At 41.7% G+C, this 17,198-nt stretch overlaps 1 protein-coding gene across 3 annotated transcripts in view; it reads left to right on the forward strand.

Annotated features, from left to right (window-relative positions):
- Positions 1-16,714, forward strand: part of gpc5c (glypican 5c) — a 93,906-nt gene extending 77,192 nt beyond the window's left edge. For all 3 annotated transcript variants that reach the window (XM_047590239.1, XM_047590237.1, XM_047590238.1), the window contains one exon: positions 13,966-16,714. In XM_047590239.1, the coding sequence (XP_047446195.1) occupies positions 13,966-14,135 (170 nt within the window). In that variant the 3' untranslated portion in view covers positions 14,136-16,714. The remainder of the gene's footprint in view (positions 1-13,965) is intronic.
- Positions 16,715-17,198: the final 484 nt, after the last annotated feature.

A 17,198-nucleotide genomic window follows, 5' to 3' on the forward strand; every position in this document is an offset into this window, starting at 1 on the left:
AGGTGCAAAAATACGCCAATCTATGCACACGGCAACAAATATGTATATATTATTATGTATATACCGAGATTCTGACTTTTTTCATGTGGCTTGTAAATAAGCAGTCAGCAGATATTACTGTCTGAGATGGAGGAAAGCACATACGAAATATTGAAAGCGAAAGGCTCAGAATCAGGAAAGACTTTATTGTTAAGTATATTTGTTCATACAAGTTTGAACACAGTTTGCCTCGGTGTTGTTGCATAAAAATCTAAGTTTTAAGACCCCACTGGGGGCACCTACAAGGGCAAGACTGCTGAAAATATCTGCTGCTGATTCAGCAGTTTTTTGTACGTAGGTGGCATGTTAACTCTGTCCAACACAAATCCCTAACCACCATATTAACAGATACTTTACACTAGACACATAGTTGAATTCTGTGTCTAGTGATGTCCTTATTTTGAATTTGCTGCATGTTCCCTGTCCTCTGTTATTGTTCAGTCACAATAAGGCCAAAATGGACCCAAAATATCCTTTAAAAAGATTTTTTCACAGTGATCATAACAATACAGTGTTATGCTGGGAAAATTTTGGACCTGACATCCTTGTGGATGTTACTCAGACATGTACCACCCACCTAGACCAGACCAGACATCCCCAGCCCATAGCAATGACACCCTCAGCAGTAGGCAGCCAGACACCGAAAACACACACAAAAATGGTTTAGGAAGAACTAAAAAAAAAAAAAAAAAACATAAAAAACAGCACAAGGTGCTTTTGACCTGTCCTCCAAAGTCACTAGATCCTAAACTGATCATGATCTATGGGATGCACTAACAAGCCTGATCCACAGAGGTCCCTCACTAAGACGTCAGGACACCTTAGGATACCCTCAGGACGGCCGCAATTGTTCTGGAGGCACAAGGATGACCTGCATACTATTCATGCTATTAGTCATAATGTTCTGCCTGATTGGTAATTTCCTTAAAATAGAGGAATAAGACTAGGTAAGCATATAAAGAATGAGTGACCAGTGGGGCATAACACAGGTAATAAACTCCACAGTACAGTTAATACACCAGTCAATAGCCATTACAATCCTGGTTACGCACATGTCAAAACAGGTCCTTTCAGCTTTGCACCTTGTTCCAATGTGGATAAAAACTGCCAGCCTTTATTGGAGCTCTGAGAGCAGTGCCAGTATCTCAACAGCAGGGAATAATAAATCAAAACCACTGCCTGAGATTTGCTGAACAAACCCCATTAGCCTGAGCTCGAAGTATAAATCCATATCCCATGCTTGTCTTTTAGCTTTTAAAAACATGTTTGTCATCTGTTTACAAAATCACATCTTCTAGAAAATTGTTTGGCCTAATAAAAACTAATTCCTCCATTGGATCTATTACATGACAACTGTGACTAGTTTTGCCTAGTTGAAAGATAGAGGCAAGAGATGGCATACTTGTTATCTGACACAAGGAGAGTCCAACTATTGGGGAATTTCTGGACGCTTCAGGTTGATAATGGCTGTCCAGCTCTGTTTTTTCAGTCATATGTGGCATCCGTCACATTATCTTCTTCCAGGATCTTTGAAGTGACCAGTTTGATCTTGATGGATGATATTTAATCGTAGTGAATCAAAATTAATGCATGTATTACAAGGCGGGCAGGTTCAGCAAGACAGATGTTATGTCTTTTGTTGCTCTATGACTTTTCAAATACTGGGTGAAATTGTAGGATAGGAGACTTACTTTACTTTCCATCAGTCTTTGCATTTGTTTGCCTCTGTGTAGCTATGGCAGAGTTCCCAAGATCCATGTTAAAAGGGGGCATGACCGCCCACTGTTCTGCTGAGAGAGACTTCATTACCAAGCTAATGAACAGTGCTAATCTGCAGAGAACAGACTCACTGTCTGTACAGTCATTCAGATGCGATAGATTCACACTTGTAGCCTATTGCATACAGAGAGTACGGTATGTTTAAGAATGTACATACATATATTTGTACATACATACTTAAGATTTACCTACCATTAGATTTTATAGCTTGTTTATACTGTAGGTAAACTGAAAGACTAAGACTGTCTAGCTAAATATTACAGATATGCCCCAACAATAAAAAGACCTACAAGCCAGATTTAATACTCATATTCCCATCCCATTGGCTGCCGTTCTCTCCACTACTCAAAGAAAGTTCAGCGTGATTACATGATGTAATCCGTGTTTGATCTTGGTTCAGTTCCTGCTTGTTTTGCCTCAAGACATGCGGGCGTACTTTGTGTGCCAGCTAAACAAGGCATGGTCATGTACGGACTGCCGATGCCACAGCCACGAAGAGGATAATAAATCAGCAAATCTTTAATGAACCATATTATCCATCTCCCCTGCAGCTGTAAGAGCCTCTTCTGTGGTACATTTTCTGGCGTGACTATGGCTTATTAGCTGTATTAGCCGGGGAACTCTTACGCTGCTGCTTCCAAAGGAGCCATTCATTTGTAGATAGCTCGTTCATGTATTAATCTCTAAAATACCCACAGCAGCACATTAGAGAAGATGACTCCAAATGTCTGTGCATCAAAAGACAGGACAGTGCTTTATTTGTCTGCCTGCTTTCATGAGTCCAAGGAAGTAGGAAGAGTTATCTGTGGCCTTCTCTATAGATTTGTAAGAACAGGTGAATCGAGGGAATGAAACAGAGAGGAAATATTGTAGGGTTGCTTATAGTTGGCATGACATCTTTAAAGTTTAGGATGGGACTTGGGAGAAAACAACAACAACAACAAAATATGTTCACACTGCTAACACCTTTTGTATTTGCTGGGGAAAAAAAAAAAAAAAAAAACTGTTACAGTGTCCCGAAGCCGTCTGCCTGGTAAGGGTGTGAGAAGTCATAAAAGAAGGGAAGACAGGTTATTCACCTCAGAGGAGGGGGGAGAAGTAAATGCATGGATAAACATTTCCTGTGATTGAGCCGGAGGGATGTGCAGTGAAAAAGTGTGAACCGTACAGCCATGAAAGTACAATTCTCTTCTGGTAACAAACACCATCTGTCAGGAACACTGGTGAGCTCATCAAGAAACTCACAACACCTCTGGCTTTTTCTCTTTTTTTTTTTTTTCCACACACTCTGCAGCTCCATAGCTATACCTGCCTAATTTGAAAGCATATGCAATTACTGTTTTGGTTTGCCATCCTGTCTACATAACATAAAATAATTATCTAGCTATGACAAGGTTTCAGACTGAGTTGTTGTGTGTATTGTCAAGAAACTCCCGGATATGACCGTGTGTTTTGTGTGCCTGAGTGTAAACCTGACCTCAAGGAATATAAACTCTGAACTCTATTTTACATCTACGGCTGTTAGCTTTGTGGTTCTTGACATTGCAGCATTGTGTTATTGTGTATTTTGCTCTACACTTAACAACTTCACCTCCAAATACACATTTTATAGAAAGGAAGGTAGGCCAGTATGGCCCAGGAAAGCTCCATTCAGCAGGTTTTGCATGAAAGCCTGAAGGGCACCAGAGCAAATCTGTGCTCCCCATCCATCAATGCCCACTGTTTCAGTCTCTCTTACACACACATGCACACACACTCATGAGTATTTTGCTATTCACTTTTGTATTCTTGTCTACATATATGTACTGACTGTCAAGAAGAGGTTTGTCCAACATGTCTTTGAATCTGACCTTGTCAGTGGTCAGACATACCAGTTTTATAACAGCACTGGAGGGATGTTTTTAACTGAATGTCAAAGGCACAGAGAGAACTTCTCTCTAAACCCTATAAGGCCGTAAAGGTGTGCAGCAGCTGTTCACCCTGGCAAGGGCAGCACATTCCTGTCATGAATGGCTGCTTGGGCAGGATACGCCAAACCTACACCCGTGTTAGTAGGATTACACTGGAGCGACCACAAGCCCACTACAGCCTGCTGTTGACCTGGACCCGGCACGCACCTGCCTTTAATGTTAAAGAACTTGCAAGGAGGATCAGAAAAGTTGAAATTAAGGTTGAAGTGCAACGTGGCAGAGGACTCAAGGTCATAACTAAAGGAGAAGGGGAGAGAAGAGGATCTGACACGGTGAAAAGAATTGAACGTTAAAGCCAAAGCTGTCTGAGTTTGACATTACAGCACAAGAGACATGGAAGTACAGTTACATGAGAATAAAAAGACTGAGGTCCAGAGAAGACATATTCAACCTACAAACTTATGATTCAATCTACCGTGAGACAGGAGGGTTAGGAGGGTGGATGGAGGATTTGGTACTTGTGTGCCCTGGCAAGCTGGATAGATCCAATCTTCCCATCCTAGGACCTGGGCTGAATGGGGCCCCTAGGGACTGGCGTGTGTAGAAACTGGCTGGCTCGCAGATGTAGCGGTTGCGTCCCAGTGCGGATATTACCAGTATGATTGCCATTTCCCTTAGCCTTTCATCTGGAGCTCAAGGGGCTGAGGGAGAGTTCCGCAGGGCAGAGTAGGGCTGTAGAGGAAGGAACAAGAGGATCAGAGATGGCTTTGGCTGGCCAGGAGGATGGTCTGGTTTGAGGATAGATATGGGAGCAGTGAGTCACATATTTGGTCTGATATATGCAGAGTCATCTGTTTGTTGTATCTGACCCTTAATAACTGCATAAGATTTCCATACATGGCTCGAGCAAGTCTGTGAACTATTCAGAGAAATGTCCTTTCTGTGTAGTGAACATGAGAGAACTCTTAATGATCGGCGCAAATCCTTGAGGCTAATACGTGTTCAAACCCATTTGTCAAAATTTAAACTCTCTACAAGGTTATCTCTTTTTTTTATTATATCACTCTCACTTTTTTTTTTTTTTTTTTTAAATTTGCAACCAGCTTCCTTCCATTTCCTGCTGTCTGTGTCTTTTCCATTTATACTTCTTCCACCTTGTCTTCCAGTGGGCCCTTTCTTCTACCCTCGAATATTCTGCCCTGTGGTTTTCATAGCACTTTGAGAGCATATTAACTTGAAAAGCTCCCTAGGCGCACGGTCATCAGAGGAGAATGGTTCTCATTAGCCAGCATCATCATTTCCTTTCTAAGCAGTACCTGTAAGTCCTTTATGATTGAGCCTCTCCAGCACACCTTCATGAACCTGGGTGAGAAGCACCAAGAATCTCTTGTGTGGCAACAGGTTATAAACCAAAGGAAGTGGTGGGAGTTACTACCCAGAGAAATTAGTGAAAATCATGCATGGAATTCCACATTTGGGATGGTTGCCGTGAGGCGGAGGGACACACAATACAAGGAGCTCAGTGCTCTGATACCATAACTACATATAAGTCGCAACTATTATACCACAAAAGGAACTCTTATTCACTAATATAACAAGAAGTCCCTACAACACGTGCAAGTTTCCAAGCAGTAAATGGCTTTTTAAAGATTGTGTCCAGACTCATAAAGTGTTCTTTATAGGAAGCTGCAAATGCAGTGGATATGACTTCAGGTTTATTGTATGCGTAGCACCCTATATCACTCTTCTGCCCTTATCCCCAGTCTGGCTTAGATTCAGTTCTCACTCAGACCAGATTTAATCAGTATTCAATTCATTTACGGAAATATTTTGTCGCTGGCTACAGAAACCGACAGACCCACAGCTGAGACAACTTTATGATGCCCATAGTTTATTTAAACTCCTTTGTTAATGCCCATACCCTGGCTTCTATGCTGCGGCTTGCAATGGGGATTGGAGGGGAGGGTGCAGGTCTGAGCTCAAGTGAGTAACCCCCTTGGCTGTCTTGCCTCGTCTGGAGCACAACCCTGGATACTAACACAGAGACAGGCATTCCTTCTGTAACACCGCACTCTGCAAATAAAGGCAGACATTCCATTTATATTGAAAAATACAGTAGCAGGATAAGCAAGGATGAGTATGATCCTCTTTGTCTCATCTCAGCCTGGTATTCTAGGGGAGACACAGACTAGGTGAGGGGAGTGGGAAGGAAAGTGCCGAAGGAGGTCGGGAGGCAATTTTATCTCAATCTCAAGCAATGCAAACTTTCATGGTAAAGTAAAGTCTGAGTATCTGTTTTATGTGATGGAAGTGCATTAGCATTGCATGAGTGGTCAGATAATGGAGGCTGGTAACAATGAGACCAATTTTGTATTGACTACCTGCCATGCAAGTCTGTGTACGGGCATTATATCTGCATCAGAGGTACACACACACACACACACACACACACACAGACACAAAACACTTCATTAAAAGCCAATCCCACTGATCAGTGTTGAGAGCGACAAAGCCCTTCTCTCTTATCCATAACTAATGTGGCAATTAGGGCTGAACCTGGAACAGACAGTCAGACCTGAGGGCTGGGACGGAGATGTCCCCTCACTGATTCTGCTGATTACAGATTAGATTCAAACGGCCAATGACAGAGCACTTAGTGCTGAGTTTCAAGTAATTTTATTCTAAAACCGCAGTCAGTTATGCAACCAAGAGTTTACATCAAAGTATCTCACTCACCCCCGCATAATCAAACATTTATAACATCACAGCACGCCGTTGTTGTTTTTTTTTTTTTCTTTTTCATAGCACATAGATTTCTGAAAACACTTTGAAGTTGTAAAGGCGAGTAGCTTAAATCAGTTAATTCATAGAGGTTGGTTGCATGGAGCAACACAAGCCTGCACTCTTTTCTCTATGCCCTATTTTCGTACTGCAGGTAGCACCCTGCTCAATGACAGTTTATTCACATTAAAACCTTTTTTCCTCCCCCAGCCCTTTCATCCTTTAGTGTCAATTGAACTTCAACAGCTGAAAAATCCTATACCGCAACACTCCAGGGCAAGATTGCACAGATATGAGAGCACACCAAACAGTTTGCCTTTGTTTAATTCATATTACTCCGCTCTGTTTATGTATGTGGCCAAGCAAGTGTCATACATATACATTGTTATACATTCTGGCTTGCTCGGATACAGATGTTCGTTGTTGTTGTCAGGAGTAATATCTATACTTTCCTACAACAAACTGTAAAATGTGCACCCTGAAAAGGTTCTGTTGCACAGAGAGGAGCAGGTGAGAGCATTCATCTTGTGTCTTCTCTACCAATTGGCTGATTCCAAGAGGGGCGTCGCACACACAGTGTCTCTTGAGTGGTACCTGATGTGCACTTCCTCTTGACTATAATGGATGGTGTGTGCATGCAAGTGTGCGAGTGTGAAAGGTAGAGCAAGGAAATACGAATGTGAGTTTATTTTCGCATCCTTCACGCTTGTCTATCTACAAGGACAACCTGACACCTGTCAATGCAATGAGGCATCTGGTGTTTGAGTGCACACAGGTGTAGTGTGTGTGTGTGTTCCCATGTGCGCAGTGCTGCATGTGTGCCTCCATGTGTGAGATTGAAGAGTTGTACTGGGTCTTTAATGTCCGCCTCAGATAGAGGCTGCTTTCTTCTGGTTAGGATTCCACTCCATCTTGAGAAACTGTCACGTCGACTGGTGGAGGTCACTGTCCTCCCAGGGCCCTATTTCCCGATTTGTTTCCGTCCATATGTGTTTGTGTGTTGAGGGTGTAAATTTTAAATCTTGCCAAGGAGCTTAATAGCCTGGTACAGCCAAGAATGGCACTGGACAAATTCCATCGCGCTGGAGTTGCCATGCTGCAATGCTCGTTGCTAGGTTAGCTCTAGGCTAGGATGTTTACCCCAGTGGTGCCCCAGTAGTTTTGCCCCCTTGAATTGCCTGCCAGAAAACCTGTACCAGTGTCCTGGTTTCTCTATATAGGTTGCCTATGAACCAGTAGGACAGTTCTCAGAGATGTTGAGTTTGTGTGTGTCTGAGTGTGTGTGCACATGTGTGTGTGTGTGTCTTTAGAAAACTGAATAGGGAGATTAGTTTGATGGGGTGAGGAGCCCCTGCCTTACATGCCACCACATAAAGAGTGGGTTGTGGACAAAAACAGCGCAGAGATGGATGGCCAGTAATGAACTGTGTGAATTCATCCTCCCCTCCTCTCCACCCACTACCCTTACCCTTCTTTGTAAGACAGTGTGTGTGAAAAGAGATAAGAAAACTTTGTGTGAGTGCTCAGGAAGGTAAATGTCTGTGTGGAACAGTGAAAGAGGGGCCTTAAGAAGCATAGTGGCCCAACAGTTTTTGCATTCTCCATCTGTAGCAAAGAATGTCAGGATACCAATGATCCATGGCCACCAAGAGCAACATCAGTCTTTTATTGGTGCCCAAAGGTCTGACTGGAGGCACGCTGATTACTCATGGAAATGGGTTGGTTTTGCCCAAGAATGAAAAAAGACTCCTGCATACTACTTGGTGTGTAAAGGGCTCAACATGCAGGCAATGAAACAGTGTTAATAAAAAATGTTGCAAACCATAGAGTAACAGTGATCATTGAACTGATTCAACGCTAACTGGCACGGAGGCATTCTTTGATATGAGACTTTAAAGTTGATTGACTGTTGAGTGACAGAGATACCAAAGCCACCACAAACATTTCCAACACTGTGCTTCATCTCCTGCATTGTACATTGAATCACCTCTTGATTAAGACGTGCATTTTGAGACTAATAGGTACAAGAGTTACCTGCAGACCTTTGGAGTTGTTGGACAGTGTGTCCTGGACAAATTGACAGTCACTTGAAATATACACCACTTGTAAATGATTTTCATTCCAGTGGAATTATGTATTTTAAATGATTTGGGGAGCTTAAACAAATCCTTTACAAGGCTCATTTGTATCCAAAGTTTAAATAAAGTTCCACCTGTCACTCACTAAGAAGATTCTAGTCTTTTGCACCTAATCTGGCAAACCTCATTCTAATTTTAAGGATTTGAAAGTTTGAAATAAATACACTTACCTCTGTGAATATACCATTCTACTTCCAATAAATTACAAAAATGACTCTTTTAGCCGTTTGAATATATACCCTTTATTTGACCTTTTTTTTTTTTTTTGGTTTTAAAGAGGATGAGGGGTTGCTTGTTCAAATATGATGGAAAAAGTCAACAGTTTCTGTGAGACACTCTTACCTTTTCACATCACTGTATTTTTGATGTAGGACCTTATAGTGGTGAGAAAGGAGACCTGGCTAACAGCTTATCCAAGCTCAGTATAATATGGTAGAAAACGTAGTGTAGAAAACAACCAGTGTTCATTCTTCTTTAGAGTTTGTGCATATACAAAATGTTGTACCATTTCTGTGGCACTTTCCTATCTTCACTTTGGAACCAGAACGTTTCTTGCTGTCAAAGAGATGGATGGCAGGTACCATAGTAAATATTTGGCAAAGGTTACACATTAGGTTGAATCGGCCAAGAATGCTCTGCCTCTGTTAATGGCAGATAACTTTTACTCACTTCTCTGCTTTTGAATTGTAGTGACCTAGCAACCAAGCATTTCAGACATAATGTATATTGCATAAAAGTCATAAAAGGACTTTCCAGGATCTAGAAAAATCATCATTCATTATTTAGCCGCTTGCCAGAGCGTTTGCTGATGAAAGATAGCAGTTAAATAAACCCTGTTTTCTCTCAGGTGAGAGGTGACTAGCTAATCACATTATAATCCTGACATTCAGACAGCCTGTTAGTGTGTCTCTGAGTGTGTGTGTGTGTGTGTGTGTACAGGCACCATGTGCAGCATAAATCTTTTCACTTGTGTGCATACTTACTTTATGTGTCTGCCTGTGTGAGTGGTAAAGACTGTGTCAGAGGTCACCTCTGTTAATGAAACATCGCCATGAGGCAGATCCAGTGGCCTTGTCAAAAGCCAGACCCATGCGCTGCTTTACAACCCCCACACCCTGCATCCGCCTCCCATCAACAGCTTAGCAGGGAGGAGAGCTGCAAGGTCAAGACAGGGATATGAGCCAAGAGAGATGAAAACAGGGAGAGTGAAACAGAGAAGAAACAAGTTACTGACCCCCACTTAGTTCCATTACACTCCCTCAATGTGTCATAAATCTAACTTCCACCTTTTGACTGTCTTTAATTGTACATAGCAGGCAAGGGGAGTGAAAGCTGACAACCGTGTTTTAAATGTCATGATAACAGGTCAGTGTCGTTACTGCTCTGGATGGATTTGAAGTCAAGGAAATAGAAGACAGTTCAGTGAATTAGTATATTGCATACCGATGTTTGTAGTGAATACAAGTCTGTGTACAGTCTGGAAAGCTATCTTGATATCAGACAGTGTGGCAATGTGCTAAGCCTCAGTATACAGTAGCACCATTCCTTTCTGGATTACAGCTCTGCAGCTCACGGTGTGTCGAGCGTCCTAAGCAGGCATCCACAACACACACATGGAGTATATACTTACACACAAGGGTGAAAAAACACATTCTGGAAATTAGCCTGAGTTTCCACTGTTGAGTCAATGGATTTGTCCGACACACTCTTTGTAAGCATTTGTTTGCACATACCTGTGTGTTGTGCGCATGCCATCTGACTGTGCATTCTAGTAGGAGACTCTGAGGAGAAGAGAGACTAAATCTTATCAGTTGAAGGCAGAAAGAGAATTGTTTGAGAACCGTCTTTGAATTCCCTTCGCATAGGTTTGAGGATTTAATCTTTGAGGCCACAGTGGCTGTGGGCTGGCAAGCCAAAAGAAACACGGTGGGAGGGGAGAGAAGGGAAGCAACGGACATGGTTGCCCAGAGAACCATCATGCAATTTTCTGTCCCTCAGAATTTTTCCAAAGAAGTGATGGCCAAGACTTTTATTATTCCTCCCACTCACCTTCCAACCCTTATTTCTCTGTCTCCGTCTCCGTCTCCCACCCCTCACACCCCTCCTCCCTCTTGGCCAGAGCCTGACGTCCACCTCTTCCTCAGTGCACTGGCCAGGCTTGTTAGAAGCAGCTGTTGTTCCTCTTTGGCCAGTGAGACTGGAGGCGCCTCCAAACACACAAGCTACCCATCTGGAGAGGCATTAGTGGCAAAGGACAGTATGAACAATTTCTCACACAGTTCGCCAACACAAAGGTCAACAAGGTCCTAAACTGTATAAACGTACTACGATCAATATATAACAGACTGAGTGTTGGATGGTTAGACGCACAAAAGGAAATGATACCTATTATCTTCCTCGCAGTCAGTCTCGGTTTACTGCAAGCTTGGAGCAAATCAAATTCATAGACACACACACTTGTGTGTTTACACAGAATTTAAAGTCATAGGTCAGTTTTTTTTGGTTGCTTTTGATTTTCCTTTTACAAATCAAATCCCATTTGCCTTTGATGGAGAACACGTGTCACTGACTGTTTTAATGGGAGGCGCATGTCAATGTGCCATCGCATAGCCTTGAAGTCGCCTGAAGTGATTGATTCCATCTGTCTCGACACAAGTGACGATGGATATTCATCCTCCTCATGCTGAAAAACTGAACTAACTGTTTTCATCTTCTAACCTTCTATGTCATCTTTCACTCCCTCCCACCCTGTGTTTTTCTATCTCGCTCCGTTTTCCCCACCATATTTGGGGGATTTACACACAAGCCAGCTCATGAAGGACGGCTTATCTGCTAACATTGTCTCATTATGACAACAACATCACATTCCTTTATCCCCTGCCCTCCTGTTCTTTTTGCCTCAAGTTACTGCTCACCCGTAGGAACTTTCTCTAACCTCTTTTTGTCTCTTTTCTGTTTCTACTGTTCTACGTTAATTAACTCCTTCCAACCTGTGACATTATTTATTATATTATTTTTTCTCTCAAATGGATTTCATATTAACTGTATGTCACAATGTTGTATTCATATACTTTTATTTCCAAATATCTGAAATAAAAATAAGTAGTTAAAACTAAAGAGAGAATAAAAAATATTGGGCTTTAATGTCATGTGCATGTTTGGCTCTATGCGTTTGTTAGCCTTTTTTTTTTTTTTTACATTACGAACTTTTCCTCATTAACCTGCCAAAGTAAACGTTGAAGAGTTTGTTGAAAAGTAATTTCTCCAAGATAAATATTTCATTGCATTTTTAGTACAAAGTAATAACTATGTCGTAAAGTTTTACTGCCCCTACCAGTGGTAGAGCTCTGAGCTTCAACAGTATTGGAGACTTCAAGCCCATGGTTTTGCTAATGATTTATTATTGTAAATCTATATATTTGAGATGTTTAAGGCATTTTGAAAAAAATCTTTAAAAAACTGATCCATCCCTCCACCATTATTTGGGACCCATTTGGCTCCAGGTCACTATGAGGGATACTAGAACATTCTTGGGACGGGATACACAAATGAGCTCAATCTCTCTTCTGTCTTGGGCTAGTGAGCACAGAATACTTCTTTACTAATTTGCCATAGACGCCAGTCAGACATAACATTATGACCACCTTCCTAATGTTTTGTAGGTCTCTCATGTGCCTCCAAAACAGTTGTGACTCATCAGGGAATGGACATGGGTCTTCTGATTGGTGTCCTGTGGTGTCTGGCAATGTAGTATTGTTAGTGGGGGCCTCTGTGAATGGGTGCCTGGTCTGGGTGGATGGTACATGCCTAGGTAACATCACACTCAAATGCCAGGTCCAAGCAGAATATTGTATCATCTATCACAAGATGGTCAATGTTATTTACTTCAACTGTCAGTGGTCATAATGTTATGCCTGGTCGGTGTATGCACCTGGGTGAATGGGTTATTGATTCCCATTGTAACTGTTATTGTATCCAATATTCTTCTTTCCAAAGATCACAAAGCACCTACCTTATATGAAAAACAGATTTTAGCTAGTTGGCAGTAGCCATGTCCATGCCATAATTAGTTGTTCTGGCAAGGAGCTGATCCCTTAATTAGCCAGTTGGTTAGTCTGTAGCAGAGCAGTGTTAGTGTTGTGTTGGCCCATTCAGATGCTGTTTTCTGACATCTCCCTGATGAGATGCAGCCCATTTCCATTGAAACAATAACAGCAATCTGATTTGGGATAAGTGATGTCTTTGTCTATTGTCTACTGGAACAACAAAAACCATTGGCACGGGAAACGGTCTTGTCTCTAGAGCTCTGCCTAGCCCTATTCAGACAAGCATGCTTACAAACCCGAGAGCAGTTAGGGATGGGTTGATGTGTCTTCTCACTTCAACAAAGGAATGCATGCTTAGAAATACAAGGAGGCAAAATATTCATTAGAGTAAGAGTAAAAATGTTGTTCTTCTATATCACTCAAGAATTAGAATTTAGTTGAGTTTATTTTAACTGATTACACACATCTGTCAAGTTGTTAGACAACTAGGTCATCACTACAGAGACGTACTTGATCGGACACCTGAACACAGCAGTGGGAGTCATAGCAGTTTAAAAAAAAAACATGGATCCATGAAAAGAATCCAGAAGTAATGAGCAAAGGGAATCCATTTCCCTTCGATTGTTAGACACACCAACTGACATTGTCACCACTCAAAATAGAAGTTTAGGAAAGCTGAGATTTCACTGATGTCAGCAAGAAAGTTGAGTGTTTTGCGTGTAACTTTCAATGCGGGTCTGTTATAAAATGATACCCTCATGACACCGTGAGGACTGTCCATCATCTACTGCTGGAGATCAGACACTTAGTCAATCCTCATTGATGTGTACGGAGATAGAGGGTAGAGGAAAAACACTGTATACAGTGACACTGGTTTGATCTGTGTTAAATGTATAAGTGAACTGGTATATGAACAGCAATGCAGTGGCACTGTCAGTGCATCTGTGAAATGCTTTAAAGGACTCTTGAGAGTAAATTATGGCTGCTTTGAAAAGAAACAGTCACAGCTGTGCTTCTTCAGATGTTCATATGTACCCACTTAAAGTGTAACAGTTATAATCATACATCATTTTAATGTCTGATTGTTTTTGGAAACCCTTGGAATGAGGAAATGGGAATGGTGATTGGATCCTGATGATTAGCCAATGATATACAATTTGACAAGGCCAAAGGTCTGTGAACATTGAAGCAGATTAACGTGATCACACTGAAGTACTAATTTCTGTTTCTGCCTCCTCATCTCTGCCTTTCTCTCTGTTTTTGTCCCCACAGCACATGAAGTCGTCTCCAGTGAAGGACTTGGGAGAGTGCCCGGAGGTGACAACCCACAAGTGAACCCTTCCAGGCCCCCCTCAGTGAGGGTGATAGGGGGCTTGCCATCTGTCAGCTGGAACTTTGCACTGCTTTTTGCTGGACTCTGCTTGCAGTGGATCCTGTTCTGATGCCAGCGCCGTCTGTGAATCGACCCTCACCCCTGCCCCTTTAGGATCCTACATGCACACAGATATTCATATACATATCACACATATGCTCCTTGCTCCTGTCCTACAGGGTTGGATGGCCATTAAGGGAAACTACAAGCATTTTAGGACACTGTAGATGTGGGTCTATTACAGGAACTCGTTCTGTAGCATCACCAGTGTGAGTGTTTGCACAAACTGATTCCATGTACTCTCATCTACATTGATATGGCTTCCTGTTTCCACTGCGCAGTTAGGGGCTAAACATGAGTATTGACATACGAATACGGCCCTACAGCTCAATGACTGTGTCATTCTGATTTTACTTAAACAAATATAAACACTCACTCACAAGAATTTTACATATGCAAGTCTTCCTTTTCTGCTGCTGGTTTTAATCCTTTCAAGCTAATAAGCTCATCGCGGCGCCGCTCGACAGCCAGGCAGAAGGACTCAGCTCATTTGAAAACTCGACTCATTTCTTTTTGTGGATTAAGGAATGCATGATAGACTGATAGATGAATCCCAGGCGCCTGGCCCAGAAGTGAAGATTTGACATACTCTAATGACTGTGTACTTTGGCAGGGATTAAAATGTAATGACTTCACAGGTACAACGCAGGCACACTTGCACGGCTGAACATATTGAGCAGATGAACTAGGTGTGTATAGTAACTGTATATAGGTGGAAAGATTTGATGAGTTTATGAGGGTCTGATACTTAAAAAAAAAAAAAAAAAGAAGAAGCTCTGAACAGGTTGAGCTGAATGGGTTTTTGTTTTCAGAAATTAGCAATGGATGGACTGTGCTTGACCGCTCCATATTAGATAGAAACCAATGCAAAAAAAAACACAAAAAATTTATTGTCCATCAAAAATAAAGCAGGAATGTGCATCAACTTCCATCTCAAGCCCTTGGGCATTTAACAATATGTGTTTTTGTCTATACTTATATTCTTGAGGGGGATATTGAGGACTTTGCTGCCCGAGCACAGCCCACATACTCACGTGTGTTTTTTGCCTGGCTCGTTTTTATCAAGGACACATTGAGAAGTAACTTGTGTGCCCTTGAGACAACCAGGTGTCCCAGGAAGTAATTCATGTGTGCTGTTCTGTTACAGAATGGTCATCTTTTCAAGTCCGAACTACCAAATACACAAGCTCACGTACATGTTATTAAAAACACCCCTTCACATAAAAGGACATTTGAACGAAATGTGCACAATGTTGGTTTAACCAATGTTTCTCGTGCATCCTGTTTTGTGTGTTTGCTTGTTGAATTGCACATTAATGCATGTATTATCTGAAAAGGTTGTCAAAATTGTTTGTCCCTTCACATTATTAGCAAGCCGACTTGTGTGAGCTTTACAAGAACAGCACGTTTCCATCAGGTGGTTAGGAGCACATGAAATATGCAATGCGGTGTCATCAGAAGGTGGTCTGAGAGGATACCTTAAGCATGGGTGCAATAAATAAAACAAGTGTGTGTTAAAAGTCTTCAACAAAGAACAAGAAGAAGCAGTCACCTTGGCCCACAACAAGAGAAAAAGGAGAGGGCTCGAGGATTTTAGGACATGTAGGAAGTTATACTTTCATGTCAGCTAGGATTGGCTAAAGTATTTCCATTTCCCACTAAGCGCCTTTAAAAAAAAAAAAAAAGTCAGCTTTTTTTTCAAACTTTTCTAAAGTGATACCACCTAAAATATGGAAACCTTTCTTTCCCATCATTACTGTCACATCTGATTTTCCATTTTTCTTCCAAAGTATAGTTTTGGATTACAACCCAGGTAGGTGTAGCACACAAAAACCCCTAAATTATATGAACAATCCTGCATGATTCCTCAGTTTGATCGACTATGGTATTGTTTAGTTCCTCCTCCTGTATTGTGTCAAATGTTTAGTCCTCTGTTGGACTCCTAAGCTCCGATATCTGCACACCATTCCTTGGAACTGCAGCAGTTCAAAGCAAAAATCTTCAGTTTATTATTTCTAAATGATTCTGCATGGGAATGGAGAAGACAGAATGACCTGACTACAGTGGCTTCTTCTGTACAGCTGTTTCCTTTCTTGTGCTGACGGGAATATTATATCTACTGTTATTAGCACGGTGGAGTGCCTGTGTGAATGAGGATAATGAATGTATGGTCAGTGCTATGCAAACTCAGTATAAAGCTGACTATACCATGTAAAAAAAAAAAAAAAAAAATTAAAAAAAGCTACACAGAAAGAGTATCTAAGCTAAATAGGTGTATACAATACACGCATATACATACATTAACCCTGCAGTTAATGACAAGTGACTGTTGCGATGTAGGGTTTTGGCAGTTCAAGTGTGTCACACTTTGTGTTCTGTAACCATAACTGTTTGTTTCCCACCATGTACGCTTTTGTTCCAGACCAATGTGCATTGCACCCGCTGATCACTTACAGTCCTATACCCCCGCATGTGTATAAATGTACATATTTTACATCACTTGCCATTTGTTTTTGTGTCTCATTTTGTTTCTTTTGTATCGCTATGATACAGTGTAGTTGAGCTCTATTAAAAGTGCTCTGCTCTTTTGATCGTCTCGATAGCTTCAATAGGTTCTCCTTAAAAAGGGCTCACAGTCATGGCACACACTCACACACACGCAGGTATTTTTAGTTGTGGTTCCCGATGAGGCCTTAGGATGACTGTATGCAAGCTTGTACAGGCAGTGCTTGATTTACATGTAACCCACTCTCGTGTTGTGCCCGTCAGGGCGGCACATGCGGTTGTTTTAATAGCGTGCTGTGTAATTTCTTGCGTAGCTCCGCCCATTTTTAAGCCCCATCTGATTAATAAACACGAACACCTGTGCGCATGTGCAGGCTTTTCAATAGTTTATGTTGTCATCACACACATTTCCCCTGTCCTCAAAAAGGAATACATTGTAGGAGCATTGCTACCAGATACTTTATGAGCTTCTGAAGGAACACACACTGGGAAGTACACGTTATGTGCTACATGCCTGTGGTTTCCCTGACACTACTATGGAACCAGCAGAGGATTAGCTTTTAGCATA

This window comes from Mugil cephalus, chromosome 7 (genome assembly GCF_022458985.1).
Source record: "Mugil cephalus isolate CIBA_MC_2020 chromosome 7, CIBA_Mcephalus_1.1, whole genome shotgun sequence".
Lineage (NCBI taxonomy): Eukaryota > Metazoa > Chordata > Actinopteri > Mugiliformes > Mugilidae > Mugil > Mugil cephalus.